The following is a 24,282-nucleotide window of genomic DNA, read 5'->3' on the forward strand; positions in this document are numbered from 1 at the left end:
GCAGGTATGTTAAGAGGAACCTAATTCATTACAGGAGTGTCTCCCACCTAACACCACCAGTCCACATTAATAACTACCATTGGCTAACAAACTGTAGAAAGTGGCCCATGCCATATTGGTTTGGATGTGTTTTAGCACGCTGTCAAACACACAGCAGCGGAGGCAGGGGGTCCCAGTGGTGTCTGCTCCGGGGAGGGCCGCAGACCCCCCCCCCCCCCCCCCCCCCCTCAGCCGGAGCAGGAGCAACAGCCCTGCCTCTCTCCAGACGTGCCGCACAGCTGGCATCTCCAACATTTGTTTCAGCAACTGACATGTGGTCTCATATTTCTTCCCTTTGCCCAAACGGGCTGTCACCTATTGCAGACGCAGACTCTCTTGCCGTAGCTCGAAGGTCAGGTTTAACACAAACATGGCCGGGGATGGTCTCCTACGCGATGACACGTTTCTTGCACTTTGTAAATTCTCGCACTTTGCTCATGGAGATGCTTGTATAATTAGCTTCTCACAAGCTTTTTTATGACCTTTGTAACTTTGTTCAAACAAAATGTGGTCTCTTCATGTCTTCCTCTCTATCTTCCTCTCAACTCCCTCCCTCCCTTCCTCCCTGTCTGTCTGTTTTCCTTTTTTATTTTGGCACAGTCTCACTCCATCAAGTGTCCGAGTCCTCCTGAAAGACAGATTTAGAAACAATCGATATTGATCTAATCTGGTCATTGCTTTGCTATTTTCAACACTGAAAGGTCCCTCCCCCCTGCCCCAGCCACGCCTCCTTTCCGTGTTTGACTCCTCCTTCTGCCTGCCCTCACACACATGGTAGTTCAGAAAGGGTCTGTGAGCCAGTCTGGTGTTTTATTGAAGCTTGGCGGGAGAGATGAAGGCCCCAGAACGCTGACCCTGGCTTGCCCTCTTAAGAGAACCAGGCCAGAAAGTGTTGCCGTTTGTCCAACTTCAGGTTTGAGTGAAACTCCCCTCATCATGATTTGAGTGCATTTGAGTTTTCTGCTTGTGTCAGTATGTTGGGCCACTCAAGCCAGAGCCAGTGTGTGCACTCAGGGGAACAGCTACAGAAGCTGCACAATCTGGCAGCTAGAACCCTACACAAAAGGTCTGCCACCCCAATTCAAGCTCTAAAATCATCTAAAACATCTATAAACATGATTAAATCACGCACTTACGTTTGTCGTAACTTTGTCGCAGTTATGCTTTAGATTAAACGGCTGCAAAAATTATGCATGTGCATTTTTAAACTAATGTGTGCTCAGATTGGAGTGCTGTTTGTTCCTCTGATTGGCTCAGCAAGAATTATAGCACAGTTAGTTCTGACTAAAAATTATATTGGCTGAGAAAGTCTGTGAAAAACACTCTGCATTGTTTAAAATCTTGTAGACTCTTCCGCCACTCCATCTATCTCTGTAGTCTCAGGATATAGCACGACCTCAAGGGTGTCATTCGTGTAATTGGTAGATGAGAAATCATATTTTTGTTTCTGAGTTAAGAGTTGTTCCCTATGATAATTTTAGTGCACTGTCATTGCATCCTGTCTGTGTAGATGCTATCGAGGGTAACCACACTTCCAACATAGACCATTGAGAGGTATATTAGTCCTATACATTTTGCCCAGAATTGATGCACTGTAGATATTTTAACCAAACCCTTTGAGTATTAGGAACTGTAGAGCAAATATGAATATGAATGTCATTAAATGCCTATGAATTTACAGGTCAAATCATATATTCAAATGTAGCTTTGCTCCAATAAATAATTAGGTGGTGCCATCCGTTAGTGTGCTTTTGAAACTCCCTTGTCACCTTGTGTATACAACCCAGGACCAGTGATGCCGGTAACGCGTTACTTAGTAACGCGTTACTGTAGTCGGACTACTTTTTTCAGTAACGAGTAGTCTAACGCAACTACTATTTAAAAACTAGTAGTCAGATTAAAGTTACTTATCTAAAACATCGTGCGTTACTATTTCTGCATTTCGGTGGAACGTAGGTTATATTTATTCATTCTTATTTTTTGGCTACACGTTTCTTACGCGGTTACGTCATCTCTGCTCTGCGGCGCCAAAGTCAGATGGAAGGAGAGGTTCGCCTTTAGCAGCTGGAAATACAGGCATTATTTTGATTTTATTTCGGCTAAGGAAGACAACATTAAGGTCCGTTGTACACTCTGTCCTGGCGACAGAGTGCTGTCTACTTTCAAAAACACAACGTCAAACCTGAAAAAAAAAAAAAACCGGGGCTTGGCGGCGAACGTAAATTGTTACCGGGCGGGGTGTAAAATTGACTAAATTCAGTATTATATCGCGATCGATCGATCGCCGGTGGTTGGCGCCAGATCGAACTAGTAACTCATTGAATCATAGATGTGGATCAGAGGTAAATAAACTGGATTTTTTTTTCGGCGTGAGATATCGGAAGTGTGGCGTAAGCGTGTGAAGACAGTCAAATGCGTGTGTCTCAATGCGTGACAGTTGGCAACCCTGTAAGTGGGCGGAGTTGAACAGAAAGACTGTCTTATTTATTTATTTAAAAAACATGTAAGCCTATTTCAAGAAAAAGTTTACAAATGCCAGTGTCATTTTTGATGTTCCGGTTAAAATACATGTCAATAAAGTGAGTATTGGCAGAACTGGTAGTCATTTTCATGTTATAGGGGCGGGGGATCAGCCTCTGCTGAAAGTAACTAAAAGTAATCTAACTTAGTTACTTTTAAAAGCAAGTAGTCAGTAACTTAACTGAGTTACTTTTTAAAGAAGTAGTCAGTAGTCAGTAGTCGGATTACTGTTTCAAAGTAACTATGGCAACACTGCCCAGGACACACCGTTGCCTGTGCTCTAGATCAGGCGGTGTTGTGTCTGTGAGTGGCCAGAGGGGGCAGTGGAGAGCACAACAAGCCTCGCTGCTCGCTGGTTCTTTGCGGTGACCGAGTCCCCTTCACACCGGCGTCTGCCTGTAAATTTTCTGCTGCCCTTGCAGTTCAGCCAATTACACCAAAAGAGCTTTAGCCCCGCCCCCAAGTCTGCACTTATTTATTTATTTCACAGACGAATGCAAAGCATCTATGAAGGTTAAAATATTTGCTGAATTTCATAGGGCTCATAACATTAACTTTTTCCCCCCTCCTCCTTAGCTACACCACAGTTGATCAATAGATGTCAGCTCTGCTTGCTTTATAATACAAACGCTCACACAATGTGAATCAGTGACTCAACTCTGCAATCGTTTCCCGTTTTATACATCAAGTTCAGATACATCCCTGATGTTATTAGGATTCTTACTGCGTGGTTAAAAAAAAAAGTAATACAATCACAAGGCAGTGATGCCAGAGGGTGAAATAGAGAAGAATTTAGTGTCAACACTGATAGGAGAAGAGATCAGAGTCAGGGGGGACATACTGTTTTGCTCAAAAACAACAAGCCCATGGTCATGTTAATCATGCTATTCTAGTATATGACTGTCAAAATGGCTCCATGCTGCAGTCTAGTTACAAGAACGTAATCATGGTTGGGAGACTTTTAATGGCTGACTGGTTTATAAAAAACGTACTGACGGTGAGGAGAATATGAAGAGCAAACCAAGACCGCATGCCTGTGTTGTGAAGTGGTGCTATTTTCACATCTCACTGTAGCTCTCACATCTCACTGTAGCTCTCACATCTCACTGTAGCTCTCACATCTCACTGTAGCTCTCACATCTCACTGTAGCTCTCACATCTCACTGTAGCTCTCACATCTCACTGTAGCTCTCACATCTCACTGTAGCTCTCACATCTCACTGTAGCTCTCACATCTCACTGTAGCTCTCACATCTCACTGTCTCACTATAGTTCTACTCCCTGATCTGTTCACTCGACCTGGGCCTGTTGAGGCCCCGCCCCTCCCCAGTTCAGGCCCCGCCCCTCTTGCCTCTCCTCCGTCACTCACACTCCTCTTAAATGTCTAATAGTTGCTCTAAAAAGTTATTTTGCTCACTGGAGCGCATTAAGCAAGTTAGGTCCACATATTTGGGTGCATGAGGCACGTTACCCCACATTCGTAGTCCCGCTGACGCGCTATCAATAGAAGGTGTGGGGAGCGGCCACGCATTGCCGTCTACTACAACCTCCCACTCCAGCACCGAGGCAGCGGTGTCCGACGCGCTCTGAGGCCATAGATGACACAGCTTTGTTGCCCTTTGTAGTGGCTTTGAGACCGGGGTGACACTGGTCAGCGGGTCGCCGATGCCCGGGAGCACGGAAGAGGAGATGGCAAGATCGGATCGGCACGTTATAGAGGAAACGCGGAAAATTAGCTGCTCCCAGTAATTCTAAAATAGAAAAAAAGCTACAACGACATGGAGTGCTAGAAGCTGAACCGAGCCAAACTCAGGGGGTTAAAGCTCGAAGAAAACCAGATTAAAAAAAGGCAAAAAGTTAGAACCATTAGAGATTCATGCAAAATTTTTATAGTGTCTTCACTATTGAAATAGCAGTTTGGTAAACAAGCCTCGATGTTGAATTCGTGAGCAACATGGAGGGAGGGAGCGGATGAACGGAGGGAGGGAGCGGATGAACGGAGGGAGGGAGCGCATGAACGGAGGGAGGGAGCGGAGGGCGTGTGGAGGAGGAGCCGTGGCTTTGTCGTGTCAGCGTGAGACCCGGGGTCATGGTGGAGCTTGTGCGGGCGGGAGTTACGTCTGCGCGTCTCACCGGGCTCAATTCGCGCGTCTCACTGGACCACGTGCTTGTCTCATTGGGTCTCCAGCACGTCTCACTGGTCCCCCGGTGTGTCTCACTGGGCCGTCAGTGACGTGCCATCTGTGTTTTACTGTTAATGCACCTTCACATCAATGGGAGGATTAGTGGGAAATCCCCACGTTTTTTTCAACCCGTTGACAAATATCAGATTTGTCTCTAAAAATTAGTTCCGTCCATACCTCCTACCATATGACACACAGGAAAGATTATCTTTAATACCCAGCCAGCTTGAGTATGGGGAAAAAAGAAGATTAAAGTTTCAGTGTAGTAATATTTACCGAGCCACTTCCAGTAGAGCTCTGGATCAGCTTCACACAGAGCCTCCGAGAACGGGCCTTTTTAACTTCAGCTCGGAGACGGAGATGTCTAGAAAACACTTAACGGCAGTATTTATCTTATTCATCATTGCCCAATCCGGTGTCTGAAGGTTGTCTTTTTAGTACATGGCTTTTAACAAACACAGGGAGTAGTTAAAGAGCGTTTGGCGAACAGTGGTAGCAGGTGTCCTTTCAGCCGGCGCTTTGTAGTGGTCGTGCGCTGCTGTGTTGTTGTTTTAGCGCTCCACTGGCCTATAGCAGGGGGCGCCTGGGAAACGGCCCCCGTGGGCGACCCGAGAGCCCACCACTCTCCCATTGTGAGCACTTTTGTGCAAAGGTAGCAGCAGTGTTTGATCTCAGCCGCCGTTGGTGGAGAGGAGGGCCCTTTCTCGTGTCTCATCGGGGCAACGCGAAGCACAATGAAGCGTGAAGTCCAGCTCCTCGCCTGCCTCTTAATTTGCTCGTCCGGTGCTTAGCCGCTGTTGGGGAAATGGCTGAAGGAACCGCTTCATTCTTAGACTGTGGAATTTGACATATTCCTTTTCTGAGTGCTGAAAGCTGATATGACATTTAATAATACCAAATTCATAAAAAAAAAAAAAGCTTGGTCATTTATAGGAGACCTTTTTAGGCGACTTTGAGATCACTTTACATTGTAATCTAACAGGCATCCTGATGGGCGCCTTCAACTACATTTTGATAGTTCACATGACTTAGGCAAAGACACATTACTGAATCCATCTGCAAGATGGATTTCATAAGAGAAATAATTTGATGTCCAATGAGCCAAGTTACGGTGCTGCTGTTGGTGACTGCATGACTGCACTCACACAGCTGTCTGCCGTAACGGGTGTTGGAGATTACGGTGAGGGAGGGCAGTGCTCCTTAAGCTTATGCTAAATCAGTATGTTCCCTGTCCTCTTTTAATTAACATGGTCCTAATCATGGTGTGGAGGGAGCCGAGCGGGCCTGCGATGCACCTGCACACAGGACGCGGGCTCCCAGCTCTGTTTCAGAACCTCCTCCATACACAGAGGTTGCCTCCTCAATGCAGGAGCCCATAAATGAAATTAAGGTGTCAATTAGTCAATTACGGCGTAATAACTCGGAGGGCAGACGTTTACAGTCCAAACGCACCTCAGCTAAGTTCATTTCCTCCGGTCCAGGAGTCTGTGTTTGGCACACGTCACTCTCCACCCAGAGCCGCTGAATAAGAGCCCTGCCTCACTAATTCTGTTTAGCACGCCGTATCTTTTTTGGATCAACAATTTCCTTTCGAGGTTTATGTTGTTTTTTTTTTTTCCTTTTTTTCTGATGCAAGGATGCAGTTTTTTCTTCCTCAATTTGGCTTCAGAGAATTTTATAATATAGTAATTAAAATCTTTGATAGGCTCTAGAAATTGCATCTAATTGAATTTAATGGGGAGATGAATTTCAATTTTATTTGATTACCAGGACCCCTGGCATAGGTATTTATGGAAAAAAACTGTACAAAAATATGCTGTGTGGGCTAAGATGGCATAATAAAATTAGAGGTAATCAGATTTCTCCGTCATGAATTTCGCTCTAATTTCACTATAATTTTCCATTAGATAGCTGGTTTACAAATATTTGCTCATCTACGATGGGAGAAGCTATCTGTCTAAAATGATTATGGTCAGGGCCTTCAGAAATGTGGCCCTTTCTCTCTTTGTTTTAAAACCTGATTGCATAGGACCAAATTTAAGAAGATTACATTAGCGCTGTCTGCATCCGGGAGAGATACTGAAACATAATGATTAGACTCACGGGATGAAAGCAGTGTCAAGAAAAGGGGATTTGACAATAAGTAATGTTCTCTAAAGTGAAGCAAAGGTTTCCCCATAGTGCTGGGATGATGCTTATCTGAGTGTTTTGGCAGAAGGCACGGGTGCACCATGCACATGCGTGTGCTCCCGCCTGCCACACGCTTTCGTTGGTCTACCATCTAAAAACTGATAAAACTAATTTGATCACGACATTTCCGCTTTTAAGATCTCGACCACCAGTAATCAGAACGATGGCCAATTAGCGTGTGATGTGTTCCATCTGCTACTGTTAGATCTATTCTTACGTTTAGTAAGCAACGCATTCACTCCAGGAAAAACAAAACCTAAAAATGTATGTACATGCACACAAACACCCACACAAACACGTACTAAGCGACAGCAAATGAATTCTCAGGGCGTCCTGAAGGGCCTGCGTCGCACTCCAATTTTGTCACTTTCGATTACCTGTCAATATTTTTGATTGAAATTTAAGGAACGTGGCCGAGTAGGGGTGAATCAAACCAATCTGGCTTTATTTTTAATGGTGGAAAACAATTTGAACAGGAAGGCCTGTGTTTTCAGCCTGGGGAAATACCGCTGCTGGCGTTGTGTGTGTGTGTGGGTCTCCTTCACTCCTGGCGCTGGTCTTCGGGAGTGCCCCTCCTGATACCTCCGTCCCACTGGCTGAGGCAGCGGCAGGGTTCAAACGCAGTCGAACTCCCAGCAAAGGTCAGATTTCTCACTCCACATGTCCCCAGGCCCTGGGCACAAAAGACCCTCCATTCACGTCCTTCAACTGGGCCCTGGCTTTTGTCCTGCCGGAGAGAGACATTCTGAGCGGGCAGCCATCAGACCAGCCCCTCCCGGAGCGCACGGTCAGGGGCAGCTAAACGTCTGGCCCCCGCGTCCCTTTGACTGATTCAGTCCTGCCATGTCACAACCCCCCCCCCCCCCCCCCCCAACCACACCACCCCATGCTTCCCCTCTTACCCCCATACCCGGAGCATACCATCATAATAGGCCACATCAAACACCATTCAGCTCCTCCTCGAAAAACAGAGATGGCAATAGACAAAAAATGAAAGAACATTTTAAAAACAAGCCTACATCTGCATATGGATCATATGAATCATATGGAATATATATATGGATTAGAGGGATCTTACGGATTGCCCAACTCATTTAGCTCAGCCTGATTGCCTAGGAATACCAGAGAAGCAATTTTTGGTTGAGAGTTGTACAGTTTATGTAGAAATGATGTGTATGATGATATGCTAAGTAAAATTCACCCCATTCCGCCCATCGTTTTTTTTCTTTTTTCTTTTTATTTTTTAAGAAAACTTTTTATACAGTAGATTTACATAATTAAAACCTTATTTCTCTCCAAACAATATAAATTTATATATATATATATATATATATATATATATATATATATATATATATATATATATATATATATATATATAAAGTAAAATCTAATTTTAGCGTGATGGAAAGTGAGTGGCTGCATTACGGATTTGAAGCTTTGGTTCCTAAAGTTCTGTGAGGCTGGCCGGCATCGTGACGTCTCATGCTGTGATGTTGTACGACTGAATACGTCTCAGCCCTCTGTAGGGCTTTAAGGTGGGAACACGTTAGCCATTGTTTGATTATGACTCACGCTCTTAATTACTGAATCAACCAAACCTGTTTTCTACATGCTGTATTTCAAAGAGCAGTTAGCAAACAGGAACTGGGTATTGACTCATTTCACAGAAATATGAGCCATTACCTAAAATATGCATTTCCCCTTTTTAAAAGCGGCATTTTGACAGCACTTTGTTTTATTAGTTGTTTTTTGTGTGTGTGTGTGTGTTTTTGGAAGTTGTGTTTTGGTCAACAGCAGAACTCGTTGTTCTTCCTACTCGGTGGTTCATCTGATTCGTTTCACTTACTTTGTTCACACAGTATCTGTCATGGTGTCCAGAAACAAAAACGAATATATTTTCGGTGTGTGGAATTATGCTAATACAGGTAATATGTTGAAAATGTTTGAGAGGACTTTGCATGCCACGGCAGAAGAAACGGCCAGGCAAATAAGGACCTTGTCTTATAAAGTATTCATCGCCACCTGGTAACGGCCAGCGTTTATCATTTCACCTGAAATTACAATGAAAACTGATACGTTATCAGAGGGACAGGGACAGAGAAAGAGGAGGGGAAGAACACTGAAAAGAGGGGGAGGGAAAGAGGGAGGGGAGGACACAGGAGGAGGGAGGACGGGGAGGGAGGATCCGCGGGATGGTTGGGGTGGAGGGTTTTTTTTTCCCTCTCTCCTCATAATTTACAACCAACTGTTCATGGATAAGGTTACTTAGTCCCTGTGAGTCCTATTCAATATTGATGTCTCTCTCTGCCTGAAATTTCACATTCCTACTACTGCAGTTTGACAAATGTTTGAATATTGTACACATTTGTGCGTTCACTTATTTATTTACTTATGTATTATTTGTTGCATTTTTATGTTTCAGAACTCTCTTGATGTCTCTATTTATCTTAGCGTGCATTTTCATAAAACATCTTTGTTTGAAGTTTATTAATGGTTATTAAATGTCACAGTGTATTGTACAAGCTTCCTGTTTCTGTGAATCTAATGCTGATAAAAATTACCTTTGCCAGTCTGACGATCAGTGCCTGCTATGAACCATCAGTTCCTTTAAATGATAAACAAAATGAGTTCTGTTTAGTTGCAGAAATTCTAGAATATGAAATATGTAATGAGCCATGTAGATATTGTTCTAAAGCTTCTGGTGCGCCCTCCCTCCTCATTTGCATAGAGCTGCGTTAGGCTCCTCCCCGGGAGAGCTGAAAGGCTAGCAGAATGCACAGCCAGAAAGGCCGGCCCACCAAGGGGAGGGGGGAAAAGTCTGCTCCAGTTCCTGCTCTTCCGTAATTTCCTATCGCCAACTGCTTGGTGTGTGTGTGTGTATGAGAACACACCACAGAGAGAGAGGGAGAGGGCGAGAGCGAGCAAGCTCTGTATTCTTTCACCTACCCCCCCCCCAAAAAAAACCACAAGAAGGAGGGGCCAGGCCAAGCTGCCAATCAACTTCACTCGTGGCAGCCGGCATTATCTCGGCTGCAAACTATTGACAGATTACATGTCAAGGAGTTTAGTACATGATTGAGAGAAAGGGTTTTTATTGCCCACTTGTTTTAGTACTTATTTCCCATAGACCAGCTTATTTCTGATGCTTCTCAGACAGAGTTACGTTATATTATGAAAGTTACATGCTTGAGAGGATTTAAGTTCGACTATACTGAATATGGTAAGTGCTCTTCTTCTAACTGTCTGTCCGACCGGGTTGGAGTTTGTGTGTTTTAATGTGAAAGGTGTGTCTTTATCAAGGAGCGTGTGTGTTCGAATGGGGAAGTTAGTCATGTTTTAACCACCTTGCGTGCATTCTTGTCGTATATGAACTGTGCCTTTATTTATAACTGAGTGACAGAGCCCTGGGCTGATAAGGGTATTAAATACGATCAGTCTTCAGCTCTCAGTGTGCTCAGCTCTCAGCTCTGGGCTCTTGAGCGCACGTATGTATGTGTGTCTCTGTCGGGAGCACCTAAATGAAGTACTTTCATTTTAAACCTGGCAGTACCTATGTTTGTTCGTGTACTGTATTACCAAGCCACTTCACGTCACTCTTCCCTCCTGGTATATTCTCCCCACCACCCTGTTCTCATCTCTGTGTTTATCTGTGCTCTTTCGTTTGCCTCGGTGAGAGAAAAATGTTGGGGGGATTTTTTTCCCTTTCAGATATCAATATGTCTTTATAGGGGCAGAGGATAGAGTTAATGCACGTAGGTATTTGAAGTGAAGTGCTTACCATGGCCTAAGGGTTTGTTGCCAAGGGGACTGAACAAACAAACTGTTGTGGGAGCTGTGTTTTGACACATGTAAGGACACACAGAACAAGTGATATCTCTCCCTTCATCCCACAGCACCCCTTTACGGTTATTTTGGAATACACGGAATTGATCTCAGTAGCTTACTACATGCTCTATATTTTCCATCATCTTTCCATGATGTTTTGAGAAATGCTAAAACCTCGGTAATTGTCAGTGTCGTGTGATAAGTTTTCACACCTGTTCTCTGAACATTTTCTTTCGTAGAAGACCTTTCTAATAATGTTGCCAAATTGTATTATGTGTTTGTCTTATTACTTGAAAATTTAAAGAGAGGGTTTAATGTCAAAGCTGGTCATAACACATTCCCTGAGTTATGTACATTTGTTCATGTATGCGTGTGTGAGTGTATGTGTGCATGTTTGTGTGTGTGTGTGTGTGTTGTTTGTAAACATGATAAATTTTATACATACTTCTGTTTGGGTTATTTATACTTAAGAACTGTACATTTCTGTTTGTTTTTTTAAGCAAAAAAAAAAAGAGATATTTTTCCAAAATATTACAGGATCATATTCATTTCTTATAACATTTCCAGAAGGTATTTTCAAATGTCTGTCTAAGAGATACCATACGTCAGATATGAGACGCTAACAATTATTCAGCTTTTTTCTGCTGGGAAACTCAAAAGTTTTGCTTTTTGTTTCTGATGAGAAGATTAATAGCAGCAGACCTAAAGTTGTTTTAGAGTTCTACTGTGGCTTCAGGGAATTTCGGGCTATTTCTGTCTTTTGTCTTGATTACTCGTTTATTTTCATTTTTTACATTTTCTGAAAGTGCTTGTTAATTTTGGCAATACATAAAAAGAAGTGAAAAAAAAGCCAAATGAAGACATATTTCAGCTCTTACTCAAGCGGACCATGATATGCTGCATTTTGGGAGAGAGATCCATTTCATGTTAATTTTTATCAACCCCCCCGTTCTCTGAATTGCTATAAATAGTATTTGTTTCTGTGGTTGTTGTTGTTTTTTCTTCTTCGTGGTTTATCTGATACCTAATGTTGAGGCGTGTAGTGAATAGGTACAGACACAAGTTTTTAGGTCTGTTCTACTGTTGGTGCCCTCTCTTCTGACTGGAGCTGTCTGGGTGAAGGTAGCGTCTGTGTCTTCCTCTCTCGTGCTCCTTCAGTGAGGGAATGTCGGTGTAGTCTCAGTCCAGCCACAGGCACCTTCACCACTTGCTTGCAAAATAGGATGAAATGAGGAGTAAAAACAGCCCAAGGTCTGTAGCCCTCAATAACCTTTATCACAGTTTAGCAACAACCGAATCAATTTGATGTCTTAAGCAATAAAAAGGCTGTTGCTGTCCTAATTCTCCGGCTCCTCGGATGACAGTAAATTTACATTTTTTAATTAAACTAGCTGGAATTTTTATGAGGGGGCTGGGCTATGCTAATAGGAATGTTGTGTACTGCAGATTAAGAGAGTTTTGAAATAAATTTAGCAGGAGGACAGTGTAAAATGGAGAAAGGTTGCAAAGCGTTGTATTTAAACCCTTTTAAGTGAAATTCTCCTGAGGTATCCAGTTCTCACCACCTCAGTAAAGAGAGATTTTCAGGAAAGAAGACAATCAAGGTTGCCATGTCAACACACATTATTTAAATTCTATAATTGATAACCTGTCTAAATGACTTTAAATTAGCTTTTTATTCATTTGAAAAAAGCCAATTATTTTATTTCTTTTCAGCTGATTAAAAAAAGATTTCTAATAAATATATAGAGAGTATAACTCGTCTATATATGTAATGTCATTAAATGTTATTCTAATCTTAAATGTTATGTTTGAGTGGCACAATGCATTTTAGTATAAACCTTTACACAACATTATTAAAGCGTCAAGTGTTAACTTTTAGTGTTATTCAACTTAAATTGAAATAACGTCCTGCTATGTCTTTGATGTAGTGTGATTTTATGGGGTCACCACTGAGTCTATAATAAGAGGAGGAGGAGAGAGGGAGAGACAGAGAGAGAGGGAGAGAGGAAGAGAGAAAGAGAGAGACAGACGGACAGAGAGAGAGAGAGAGAGAGACAGAGAGAGAGAGACAGAGAGAGAGTGTGGAATAGTCTTGCCTGAGCTGGTCCATGTACCTGCTGATCAGATGGAGACTACCCAACAACATAATTAACTTAGTCCTGCTAATACCCAACTCTTATCCATGGCCCTTAACCAGTGCACTGCAGATAAACACATAGCCAGTAGAGAAGAAGTAGATATGGACTCTGGTAGTGTGGCATTGATGCTTATGAGTCGACAGTAAGATATGGAGCAAGAGAGGGGCAAATCCCCTCCCCTCTCCTCCCCTCCCCTCTCCTCTCCTCCCCTCCTCTCCTCTCCTCTCCTCCCCTCCTCTCCTCTCCTCTCCTCCCCTCTCCTCTCCTCTCCTCCCCTCTCCTCTCCTCTCCTCTCCTCTCCTCCCCTCTCCTCTCCTCTCCTCTCCCCTCTCCTCCCCTCCCCTCTCCTCCCCTCCCCTCTCCTCTCCTCCCCTCTCCTCCCCTCCTCTCCTCTCCTCTCCTCCCCTCCTCTCTCCTCCCCTCCTCTCTCCTCTCCTCTCCTCTCCTCTCCTCCCCTCTCCTCCCCTCCTCTCCTCTCCTCTCCTCCCCTCCTCTCTCCTCCCCTCCTCTCTCCTCTCCTCTCCTCTCCTCCCCTCCTCTCTCCTCCCCTCCTCTCTCCTCTCCTCTCCTCTCCTCTCCTCTCCTCTCCTCCCCTCCTCTCTCCTCCCCTCCTCTCTCCTCTCCTCTCCTCTCCTCCCCTCCTCTCTCCTCCCCTCCTCTCTCCTCCCCTCCTCTCTCCTCTCCTCTCCTCTCCTCTCCTCTCCTCCTCTCCTCTCCTCCCCTCTCCTCTACTGTGCACTGATGCAGGCACCCGACCCTAATTAAAAGCTCAAAGCCTTTCCGTCACCAATACACAGTAATAGGCTAATTAATACTGCGAAAGGAAGTACTCACGAATAATAAACAGGTTGCACCTTTAGGCCCTCGAAACATGCAGCAAAAACACAGTTATGCTTAGTCTGTTGTACAGTAACATTTCTTATTCTTCTTATTATAATATTCACATTTTGATTGTATGCACTAAGAAATTATTGTTTGTTATAGAGAGAGGAGCAAAATAGTCTCTTTGTGTGAGTCTTGTATGAGTTGCCATTTTGTGGCTGTAGGTTTCCTGACATTTCCTGGAAATGCATCTACATGCACCTACAGGTGAGTTCTGACTTTGTGTCATTTTCAGTAAAAGCCAGTGCCAGGAAATAAAGCATTATAAGGTTCCGATATTTCAGGGTGTTTCCTATAAACTTTTGCGTCTCCTGTTATCTGTATTATAGCTCATCAAAAAGTGTAACAAGGCACATTTAAAAATTCAAAGGGCGTTTCCCTCGTCATCTTCATTCCGTAGTTCTAATAGAACTCGGAACTGTTCTATTATTCCATGGAAAAAGGACAGAGTTCCGCCTAAAATGGTCTTCCTCGCAGAGGGCTCTATTTCACGTTTATGATCTTCCACATGAAATTCTAATTTCATGCAAAGTGGGAGAGAGGAATAATCTTCCACCACTGATATGGCATATAAGAGGGAAAAGAGGAATGAAGGAGCAATTAGCACAGTGTAAAATACTTCAGTCCGTTTGTCTGAGCGTGTGAGCGGCGCTGGCCTAGAATGAAATTTGCATGCCCGGCTTATCGACGCACACTTATTAGGCTGTCTGAAAGGAAGATTAAGCCAGCACAAAATGTGGCGTCTAATCCTTTTAAATGTGGCAGGGGTGTTTAAGGTGGGAACGAGACTGCAGGCAGGTGGAACGGTGGATGCACACGGTGGTTAAAGGAGGCGAACGCAAAAGCTCGCTGCAGCCGAAGCTGCCACGTGCCACCACGGCGCACGTCTGAGTGTGGCCTGAGAGCTCCTCACGTCTCGGCTTTCGCTGCTCCATGCTTTGTGGGTGGAGCTTGCTCAAAGTGGGAGGAGCTAGTGATAGAGTTTCTCAGAATTTACTTTTCTATCTACTTCTTTCTTTTTCTTCAGGAAAATATATATATATATATAGTGTTTAGCTGAACAAGAGGACTATTGAGACTTTCCTAAATTAAGTTTTCTTTAATTAAGAACATTTTCAAAACATTAAAAAAAAACCTCTGTAGGCCATTTATTCTACCATTTATATCGTGTTTACCTTATAGGGTGTTGGAGTGTAGACAGGTAGCATAGCATACTGACGGGCTAGCTATGGTGGTTTGTCTGTGCTGTGGAGCCTACAGTGTGACCCAGAAGTCATGTGTTTTTGCACGCTGTGTAAGAGACCTTCAGTAACTGCTTAGTGGCTGTTGTTAAACTATTAACTGACTCGACTAATAGACTGATAGTCTATCTGTGTGCCGGAAGTCCTCTGGTTCTTATCTCCTCTGAAGAAGTCCTCTGGTTCTTATATCTGATCCAGATGGACCCCCCCTCCAGGGGCCTCCCACTCTGGGGGGTCTCCCACCCTGGAGGGGGGAACACACTCCTTCGGGTGGGCCCTCGGCTGCCGTGCGCTGCCTGCCTGCATTGCACACCTCAGTAAAGCTAATACATTATGTTAGGACCCCACCCTCCGCACCCCACAAGGAAAACGCCCATTTGCTGAGTGTCCTTTCTTCCCTCCATTGATAAGAAATAGAAGCACATGGCTGTGTGTTCGCTGTCACCTTCATCCTGAGCGAGTGTTTGCGTTGGAGAGCGCCCCGCCTGATATCCTGTCCTCCCCGGTAATTGACTGCAAACAGGGCCGCTCGCGTCTGAAACCTCCCCTGCCGTGGCTCTCCGTGGTCCCTCTGTTTTTTCCTGTGACATTCTATTCGCTTGGGTCAGTAGCAGGCAGCCGCAGCAATAATTACTGTCTGTACATGATAAATCTAAAGCCCAGCTGTTCAATTCTGTCAGTGCCTACGCAATGCTGAGCATGGGAGGGGGGGGATTGCAGGAGTTTGCTGTTTGACTGAAAATTTTTTTTTACTCTGTAACTTGATAGGATTACATGGTTCTAGGGCCCACACCTGTTAAGAGGCTGTTAACAGAACAGTTGGCAGTCTCATGGCTGGAGCTTAGTAATTTATTTTCCTTTTTTCTTGAAACTCTGTCCTCGTTGGGGGATTTTTTTTTATTTTCAACCCTAAGGCTAGGGGTTTTCCTCCGTCCTCCTGGTACGTCGGGAGAGAGGGGCAGAGGGCAGAGTGCCCCTTCACCCCGGCACGCTCCGGTGGCTGTGGGGGCACAGCACACGGTCCAGACGCCGGACGACACCCCCCCCCACCCCCCCGTCCCGCGGGGCCGCAGCCGTCAAAGCAGAGTTTACACAGCCGAGACCCCCGACCAGGTCAGACGACCACCACGTTCCCGTCGGCACTGTTGTCAAGATGACGCACACACTGCCTCCTTAAATTGCTCTAACTTTAATTCTAAAAGAAGACGTGTTTTGCCCCTCGGGGGGTGGGGAATAACTTTTGGGTCTCTCTCGAAGGTTTTTCCATTCTCAGCAGGCAGCTGGTGGTTCTTGTGAAATGAGTCAAACACAATGTCAACTCTCTGGCAAACGAGCAACCTGACACCAGGCTCGTGTGCTATTATTTGTACACTTTTATGTCCATCTATTCATATGCAGTGAGTAATGAATTAAAGGGCATGCATGGCTTCTGAAGCCAGCCTGGTGTCGTGGAATGATTTAGATTTTTTCCACAACTGCTCAGAACACGACAAATGCCATGTTATGGCTTGCAGACCATACAAGTAGAACAAGAATTGCTGTTTAATTTCCATCCCATGTTAAACCACTTCATTAGAAGGGCTGCACTCGCACGGATATGTATGGATCGCCAGAAACAGTTCGATGAAAGATATAAAATGCTGATGGCTTGTTTATTTTCCCTCTATTGCTTCACGACCATGTTTGGCGTGTGTCAGCCAGTCATCTTCTGTGGGCCCTCAACACCTGTCCTCCGTCTTGTGCTGGGATTTTCTATATTTGGCTGTAAGTTGGGTTCATCGTTTGCTGCAAAAGGGCACTGTTTCTCGTTGGAAAGAGATAGAGAAAGATAGAGGGAGAGGGAGAGAGAGAGAAGAAGAAAAAGAAGGAGAGAAAGTCTCGTGCAGCAGGAAATTTTTTCATGTCTAGAAAATTTTCGATAAAAGTCAATTTCATTTCCCAGCTGAACAGAGTCTTTGTGATGAAACAGTCTGCAATATATGATAAAAATCCAGATCAAGCTAGTAACCCTGACATTATATACTATCTATAATTATACAACATGTCTCCATAACTACAACCAACAGTAATCTTATCTTAGAGAAAGGAGCAGGAGGGAAGAAATGTTTAATAATCATAATTCAGGGAGTTTTGATGGTCTTGATAAGTAATCTAGGCACGGCGATAAATAAAGCACCAGAATGACTTTAAAACAATTCCCCTTTCTGCTGATGTGCTGAACGTGTCCTGTCCGTAGGAAGGCCGACTGTAGCTGCTCTACGGAGGGAAATTAGCCGTGCGGCTCTTAATTGTTTGGAAAGTATTGGGGGCCCCTGCTCGCCCGGCCGGGCGCTCCCGTCTCCCCTGCTTCATTTCAGACGGCGTCCTCGGCTGCTGGAGGATGGCGTTAATTTTTTTATTACCTGTTTGACTCTCCAGCCTTATTACTGTAGCCCCTTAATGTTCCCCGTAACCGTGGAAACCGGATGAATAAACGTCTGCGAGAGAAAATGAGATGATTAAACAGGTCACCCTTGCAAAACAAATTCGCTTGGCCGACCGCAATTTGTGTGCGACACACTCGTCTCAACAGTTTGCTAACAAGCGGATTGTTGGTGAGGGTAGCAGAGAGAAGGTAGAGGAGATAGCTAGCACTGAACACTGCATGATCTGTTAAGGGAAAACAGATGCAAATCTGTACGCATATTGCACGGTATGTTTAAATATGGCTTGTTTTGCCAGCTCTCGTTGCTAGATGTTACCGTCACTTGACAGTGAATCGCAAAAATTCACTGTGGACAGTGGTGACACGCCGCCTCTTTCTGAGGGGCCTTCCGTTAGCATGTGATCTCTGTGCTCGCAGAAGGAATTTTGGTCATGCGTCTAATGCCTGTAAATGTGTACAGTGAGACTCGAGCTCACACGCTACAAATCGTTCCCTATTTGAATGTATGGCTCACATTTGAGTCACAGACTATACATTGTAAGCGGCGCGGTGTGTGGTGAGCGGCCGGTGAAAGGGCACGTGGGATTGATGGTGGGGCTGCTGGGTTCTTCTCCCTCCGGTGATCTCCTGGTGCTGCGTGGTCACTCCTGTGCGTCTAGCTGTGATCCGTCACGAAGGGCTGTGCATGCCAGCTCGGCACCCCTCCTCTGGGCTGTTTCTGACCTGTTCTGTGCATAGTTAACATACTAGGCCTCTGTCTGCTCGCTCCCGTCTGATTTAGGCGCCAGAGAATCAGAACCAAAGCCACGTCTGCGTTCGCGGCGAGACCGCCGATCACAAAAGGCCGTGGGCATGTCGTATCTGGAAGTATGCCACTCAAGGGTGTTGGCTGTTTATGTTCAAACGCTGCTTTCTCTTTCTTTCAATGTCTCAATTTGGCTTTTCCAATGAGGAGAAGGCCTTTCAGGGCAGGAGAAAAGAGGCCCACTCCCTGAGAACGCAACAGCGCCACCGCTGGTGTGTCCAAGACACATCACCACAAAGCACTTGTGCATTATTGATGTTTTAATTTGTGCAAATGCGCGAGTCTTTGTTAAGTCATTATAGTGCTGTAGAGATAGGACGCAGGTATTTTGGGCAGAAACAGGAGCTGGTGACCAGTCAGCTGGCCCCGTCCAGGGGAGTAGACCGGACCCAGTGCAACCTGGCACCATCCAGCTCAAAGATGGAAAATATCAACGTGTCACAGATAAAAAAAGCCAGTTGATCTTTTGTCCTTTTTTGTCAGTTACACCTCTCCCATTTATGGTAGAGTTTTATAGGCCTTTTACATCCCTTATCAAAAATTATTTGATGTAAATATAATAGAACTGACCTGAAAAACACCATAAGCAAATAATGTGTGTGTCACGCCAGCACCTGACCTTGGGAAAGAATGCTAAGTTATAATGCCTCACGCTTGAACAACAAACCCATAAAACAGTAGTTGGGAAAGTGAGCCGGTTTAGGTAAATATGAAAGAAGAACTACTTTGTTATAGCTTGATTAGCAAGCGCAGCAGATCATAAACTTTTCCATGACGCGTTGCTTTTCTTTATTTATGCCGGAAAAGCCACTTACACTTGTCATTCTGAGAATTCGACCAATAATACCAAATTTAAAAGGGAGGTGTTCGCCTCAGTGGTTACATCATAATTATGCCAAGTATGTATGTGCGTGTGTATGTGTGCATGATCTTAATGCAACGGCAAACTTAAGGAATAATTTCAGTTATTTATAATCTGAATGAGGTGCAGGGCCCCACACCTCACCACACCTGATCTCACCACCAGTTATCACACAGGCTGACTTTCTTCATCGGTCTCCATCCAGACGGCGGGCAGGACCGCCAGTCAGAACCAGCACTCGTGTGAATTTCCTCCTGCACTGAGCTGTGACCCTCAATCTGACAGTCGTAGAGACAGACAGCCATAGAGACAGACAGCCGTAGAGACAGACAGCCGTAGAGACAGCGCACCGGAGTGTCTCTCTGGGTTCCCAGTCTGGCAGCTCACACACTCCCGTTCCCCAAGTCTCCCAAGTGCCCCCCCCCCCCCCCCCCCCCCCCACCTTGTCCACATTTATGGCTTTATTAAGCTGTCTCACGAAGGAAATACATTGAAAAGAAAAGACACATATTACTTTGATGATCTGATGTCATTTGTGGATTGCACACATGCAGCCCTCATTGTGTGCGGTAAGTTGGGGGGGGGGGGGGGGGGTGTTGGCTCTGAAATGTAGGATTTCAATTAGGTACGTAATCTGAACCTGCCTGCTTTGATCGAGCCATTTTCTGAATAAGAATACAGCAGTACTTGTAAAACATTAATTACGTGGAGTGTGTGTGTGTGTGTGTGTGTGTGTGTGTGTGTGTGTGTGTGTGTGTGTGTGTGTGTGTGTGCGTGTGTGTGTATTAGTGTGTGTATTAGTGTGTGTTTTAAAAAAAAAACTGGAGAACCGGTAAAGTGTGCTTTATTTGACACTCCTTAAAGACAGAAAGAATTGTACTCCTACTAAATTGCTGTTTGCAATAGAGATGAGAAGCTTCTGTCAGAGCTGGAGCGTTCTGTATGATATCCGAAAGAGGGATTTTACAGAAATAAAGCAACATGCCCTCATGTGAGTGTAAGCCTAGCCTTCCAAAAGAAAGCAGGTCTCTGTTTTAACGCGTTTCTCTGTGACAGATGACATTTAGGCCGTCTATTGGATCACATTTCTGACATTATCTCTTATTTCACCATAGCCAGGATTTATTAATAATTCATGAAAATGCTGTGATGATGCTGATAGGGAATAGATACATTAAAAGAATTATTCAATCTAATTATTCACATCTAATTGCCTTATTTGGTTTAGAGACATAGCTTATGAATTAATGTTATTTCTTTTTGATTGAACATAGCTTTGTTGTTCTGTTGTGTCTGTATTTCATACCATCTCTGTATGATATTTAATACGAGTTCATCACAGGGATATATTACATATAAGACCGCGGTAACATTTAGTGTGCATATGAAAGTGAGTGTGCGTGTAGTGGAAATTTGATTCACTTCTGGTAAGCGGGCCTGTGTATATTCTCAGACTGAAATGTATACTGCATCTGGTGCACATGGTGGACCTCGAACGGTTTGATTTCGGCTCTGTCAGTTTTCGCCCGTGGCCCCGGAACGTTCTGTAGCAGGGCGGAGGGATTTTCCAGCCACCCGGCCACCCCCCCCCCCCCCCCCCCCCCCCCCCCCCCCCAGCATGCTCAAGGCATGGCTCCACTGTAATTACTGATCCAGCAGGACTTCTTTATCACTTCGGGTGCGTTTTGTAATCAGCAAAAGGTTTTCTGAGGTGAAAATACTGACGTATTGTCGTAATTAGAGACTAAAGTGCAAATACAAGCTTTATGATGCATATGTTGCATATTTCTGAAAGAGAGAGAGAGAGAGAGAAAGAGAGACAGATATCTCTTGTGTTGGTTACTGGTTTAACGTGTATTGTTTCCTTGTGTTTCTCTAAAATCCCCTTTGTATGACGAGCAGTCATACAGAAGATGCATTAAAAGTGCCATAACTCGCACGCCCAACCCGGCTAAAATCAATTGGAATGGATAGTTAAGCTAGCGCTAAAAATCAATGAGCAATTCATGTCCTTGATCACACTGTGTCATCTCTCTCAGAGCAGGAGTCAGGAGGCAGGCCGGCCATGGCCGCCCCCTCCTCTCCGCACTTCACAGTCGTTTGTGTTTGAATGGCAAATATATAGATGTGTGCGGAAGTGGTGGCGTTTTTGTTTTGGTTTTTTCCCCCTCTGTTCCCTGGTGCCGTGCGTGTCCGAGCCAGGACCCAGACGCCCGGCTCTTGGTGTGAGATGCTCGTGAACTCTCGGGGATCGCTGGGCTGCGATCAGGGGAGGAGCCGGTGCGGCAGAAATCGTATCTGCCAATCGAGGCTGCACTGACCAAGGTAATATCCCAATCAAACTCTTAAAAATAGCTGAGGGTCACATTTCAATGATCAGAGTTCGTTTGGCCTCTCAAAATGTTGCAATCAATTTGGATGGCATTCCAGGCCACCGGGCGTCCGCGCTGCCCCCTAGACTTACGCCCTACCAGCCCCAGTGCAGTGGGGGGGTAGGGAGGGGGCCTGTGGTGGGCTGTGGTGGGGGCTAGAGGAGGGGGTTTGGGGGGGCTGGGAAGCAGGGGGAGGGAACATTAGCCTCTCAGACCAGAAGAATGACAATTCAGTGTTTCAAAATAGCAATTTTGTCCTTATTAACGCCATTAGTGTAACAGTCAGCATGGATCAAGTCAGCAGCAGACCGAGGTAGCTCCCCTGTCTCGCCACGGTGACGAGATGGTGTCAGGAGCCATTTAAGCGTTCGGCGTTGACAAGTGAAGCTCCAACTGCTATTCTCTCCACATTTTCGTGAAATGACGCTTCCTGGACTGTGTGCTCTCTCAGCCCCTCCTCTCTATAACTCATACTTTTCAGTGTCTATTTTTCTGTGACGTTCGGAGCGTTGGACTGGGCCCAGAGGAACGTTTCATCTCGCAGTGTTGCAGATCATCTCAGCACTATGTAGTTCCTTTATCTTGCCTAGTGGACTATCGAGTGCTTTGGCACAAAACCTTTATTAATTGTGAATTGTCATTATTCAGTGGATGTTCAGGTGTAATTCATATTTTCAGGCAAAATAGACTAAAGACAGAGGAAATCCTCTTATAGGTAGATGTGTGTGGTTTATTTAGAACAAAATACTTTCTCGTTGATGCTTTTTCTGTCGTCTCTGCCTCAGGGCAATTATCTTAAAATTATTTAATCTTGATTATTCTTTCGATTCGGGGCCAACCGCGCACAAATCACATATCTGGTCTGCAAAATAATATAATTTGTGATATCAATTTTGTGATCACTGTACTAGCATGAGGGCAAAATGAAGGGAGATGAATGCACACAGTCATCCACGACGGGTATGTGACACAGTTAATAATGCAGGGCCGCCATTGGACACTACTGGGATAAAAGATGACAACAAATGACATTTGGGAGGTGAAGCCGCAGCGGAATCGATGTGCGTTAACAGGCCCGCGCAGGCGCTCACGGCAGAGAGAGGCGCTCTGACACGCTGCCGTTCAGCACAAACCCCGCCACCTCTCCCATAGCCGGGGGGCCCCGGGGGGGCCCGGGGAGAATCCGATTCCATCCATTCGGTCACAAGCTTGGAACGCTCCTTCTCTTCGGTTTCTGGGGTCATAATTTGTTAAACGTTTGCGTTTGGCCTTTCAAAGAGCAGTTGTTTGGCACAACAGGTGTGACTCTCGTATCTTTTTCTCTCCAGTAATGTTGCAAAGGGCACTCTGTCAACAGGGTAAACGCCTCAGATTTAGAGCAAGAGCCTTCGGACCAGTTGTCTGTGGGAGATAGAAACAGTGTGTGCGAGAGGAGGCAGCACATGCCTGGAGCAGCTGGCCCCCACAAAACAGGGTTTTGTCTTTTTCTTTTTTTTAAAAGAGAGGATATTTATTCCCTGTTTTCTAATAAAGCCTGCGTGAATGTTGGCGGCAACAAGGGCCAAGAAGTGTGCGCATGCCACATGTGCGTGGTGTCACTCGGCCGCCCGCACGTCCCCTCCCGTGCCGCCTGACGGCACAGGAGAACATTTCAGTGCTATTATTTTAGGCGTGTAAGAAAACAAGTTCATAAAATGCACCCATTGACCGGAGAGCGAGGTTTAGTTGCGGTGCCCTCCTGCAGTGGCTTATGGGTAATTGTACTGTCAGACTAACATTCTTTCTGAGCGCGTGTGCACCTCGTCGCTCTGCCGGTGCTTCTCTCTCGTTCTCTCGTTTTGTCTCGTGTCTCTCTCTCTCTCTTTCCCTCCATCCTTCTCTATCTACTTTTCCCTCCCTCTCTCTCTCTCTCTCTCTCTCTCTCTCTCTCTCCCCCTCTCTCTCAATCCATCTGCATCATGTCTATCTGTCAGGCTGCCAGTGTCTGTTCCAATTAGATTCCACTTAATACACGTAACCTCGATTAACACGCAATCAAGCTCAGATAAATCACGTCCTTTAAGTCTCCCCCCTCCGCCTTGCTTCTCTTCCCCTGCATCATCCTGTTTTCTCATCCAGCACATTTCCTCGCCGAGTTTAAGATTGCGCGCAGACCTTCAGATTTAAGCGCCGCTTTAAGACCACTTTGAGTTCTCCGTCCTGCCGTGACTATCTCCTCATTTCAGTGTGCTTTTTTTTATTATTATGCAAAGATAAGTCTTTTTATAGTTTTCAGTAACCTAATTTTCAGTAACAAAATGAAACTCATACGTTGTCAACAAATAATTTATATATATATATATATATATATATATATATATATATATATATATATATATATATATATATATATATATAAACGTGTCGGTTTATAAAGTTAATAATTTCAATTATTTGTGTATTGGTGGGAATGTTGACTTGGGAAACACTGAAACCGAGAACATAGCACGCCAAGGCTCGAGGCCCTACCACACAGCCCTCTGGACTACTGTTTTATTAATCTTGGCAAAAGTGCTAACATTGACATGTTTAACAGATCAGAGTTGTAATGGCAGGCGGGGTTAAAGTGCTGGTGCATCTAGGAGGATACCCTGTCAGACGCGAGTGCCCCCTTCAACGTAGCACCTCCTCAGTGGAGATAAACACCAGCCTCTGGCTGCCGGGCCATGGGGGCAGGATCAGAGCTTTGCCCTCTTCATCAGGTACTGCTCGAGTGCCCTCATTATTAACCCCCTCTGCTTGCAGCTTTGTGGTC

At 45.0% G+C, this 24,282-nt stretch overlaps 1 protein-coding gene across 9 annotated transcripts in view; it reads left to right on the forward strand.

Moving 5' to 3' along the window:
- Positions 1 to 24,282, forward strand: part of casz1 (castor zinc finger 1) — a 149,103-nt gene that overhangs the window by 76,469 nt on the left and 48,352 nt on the right. For 3 of the 9 annotated variants that reach the window (XM_077018492.1, XM_077018487.1, XM_077018489.1), the window contains exon 1: positions 9,893 to 10,155. The exons of 2 other annotated variants lie outside the window; for them this stretch is intronic. Coding sequence is in view for 5 of the 7 variants with exons in the window: in XM_077018487.1 (XP_076874602.1) it covers positions 10,107 to 10,155 (49 nt within the window). In the remaining 2 variants the exon portion in view is untranslated. Of the gene's footprint in view, positions 1 to 9,891; positions 10,156 to 20,770; positions 21,442 to 24,282 lie in introns of those variants that run through there. 4 more of the 9 variants (XM_077018494.1, XM_077018495.1, XM_077018488.1 and 1 more) reach the window with 3 other exon arrangements.

Source organism: Brachyhypopomus gauderio, chromosome 10 (genome assembly GCF_052324685.1).
Source record: "Brachyhypopomus gauderio isolate BG-103 chromosome 10, BGAUD_0.2, whole genome shotgun sequence".
In the NCBI taxonomy this organism is placed as follows: domain Eukaryota; kingdom Metazoa; phylum Chordata; class Actinopteri; order Gymnotiformes; family Hypopomidae; genus Brachyhypopomus; species Brachyhypopomus gauderio.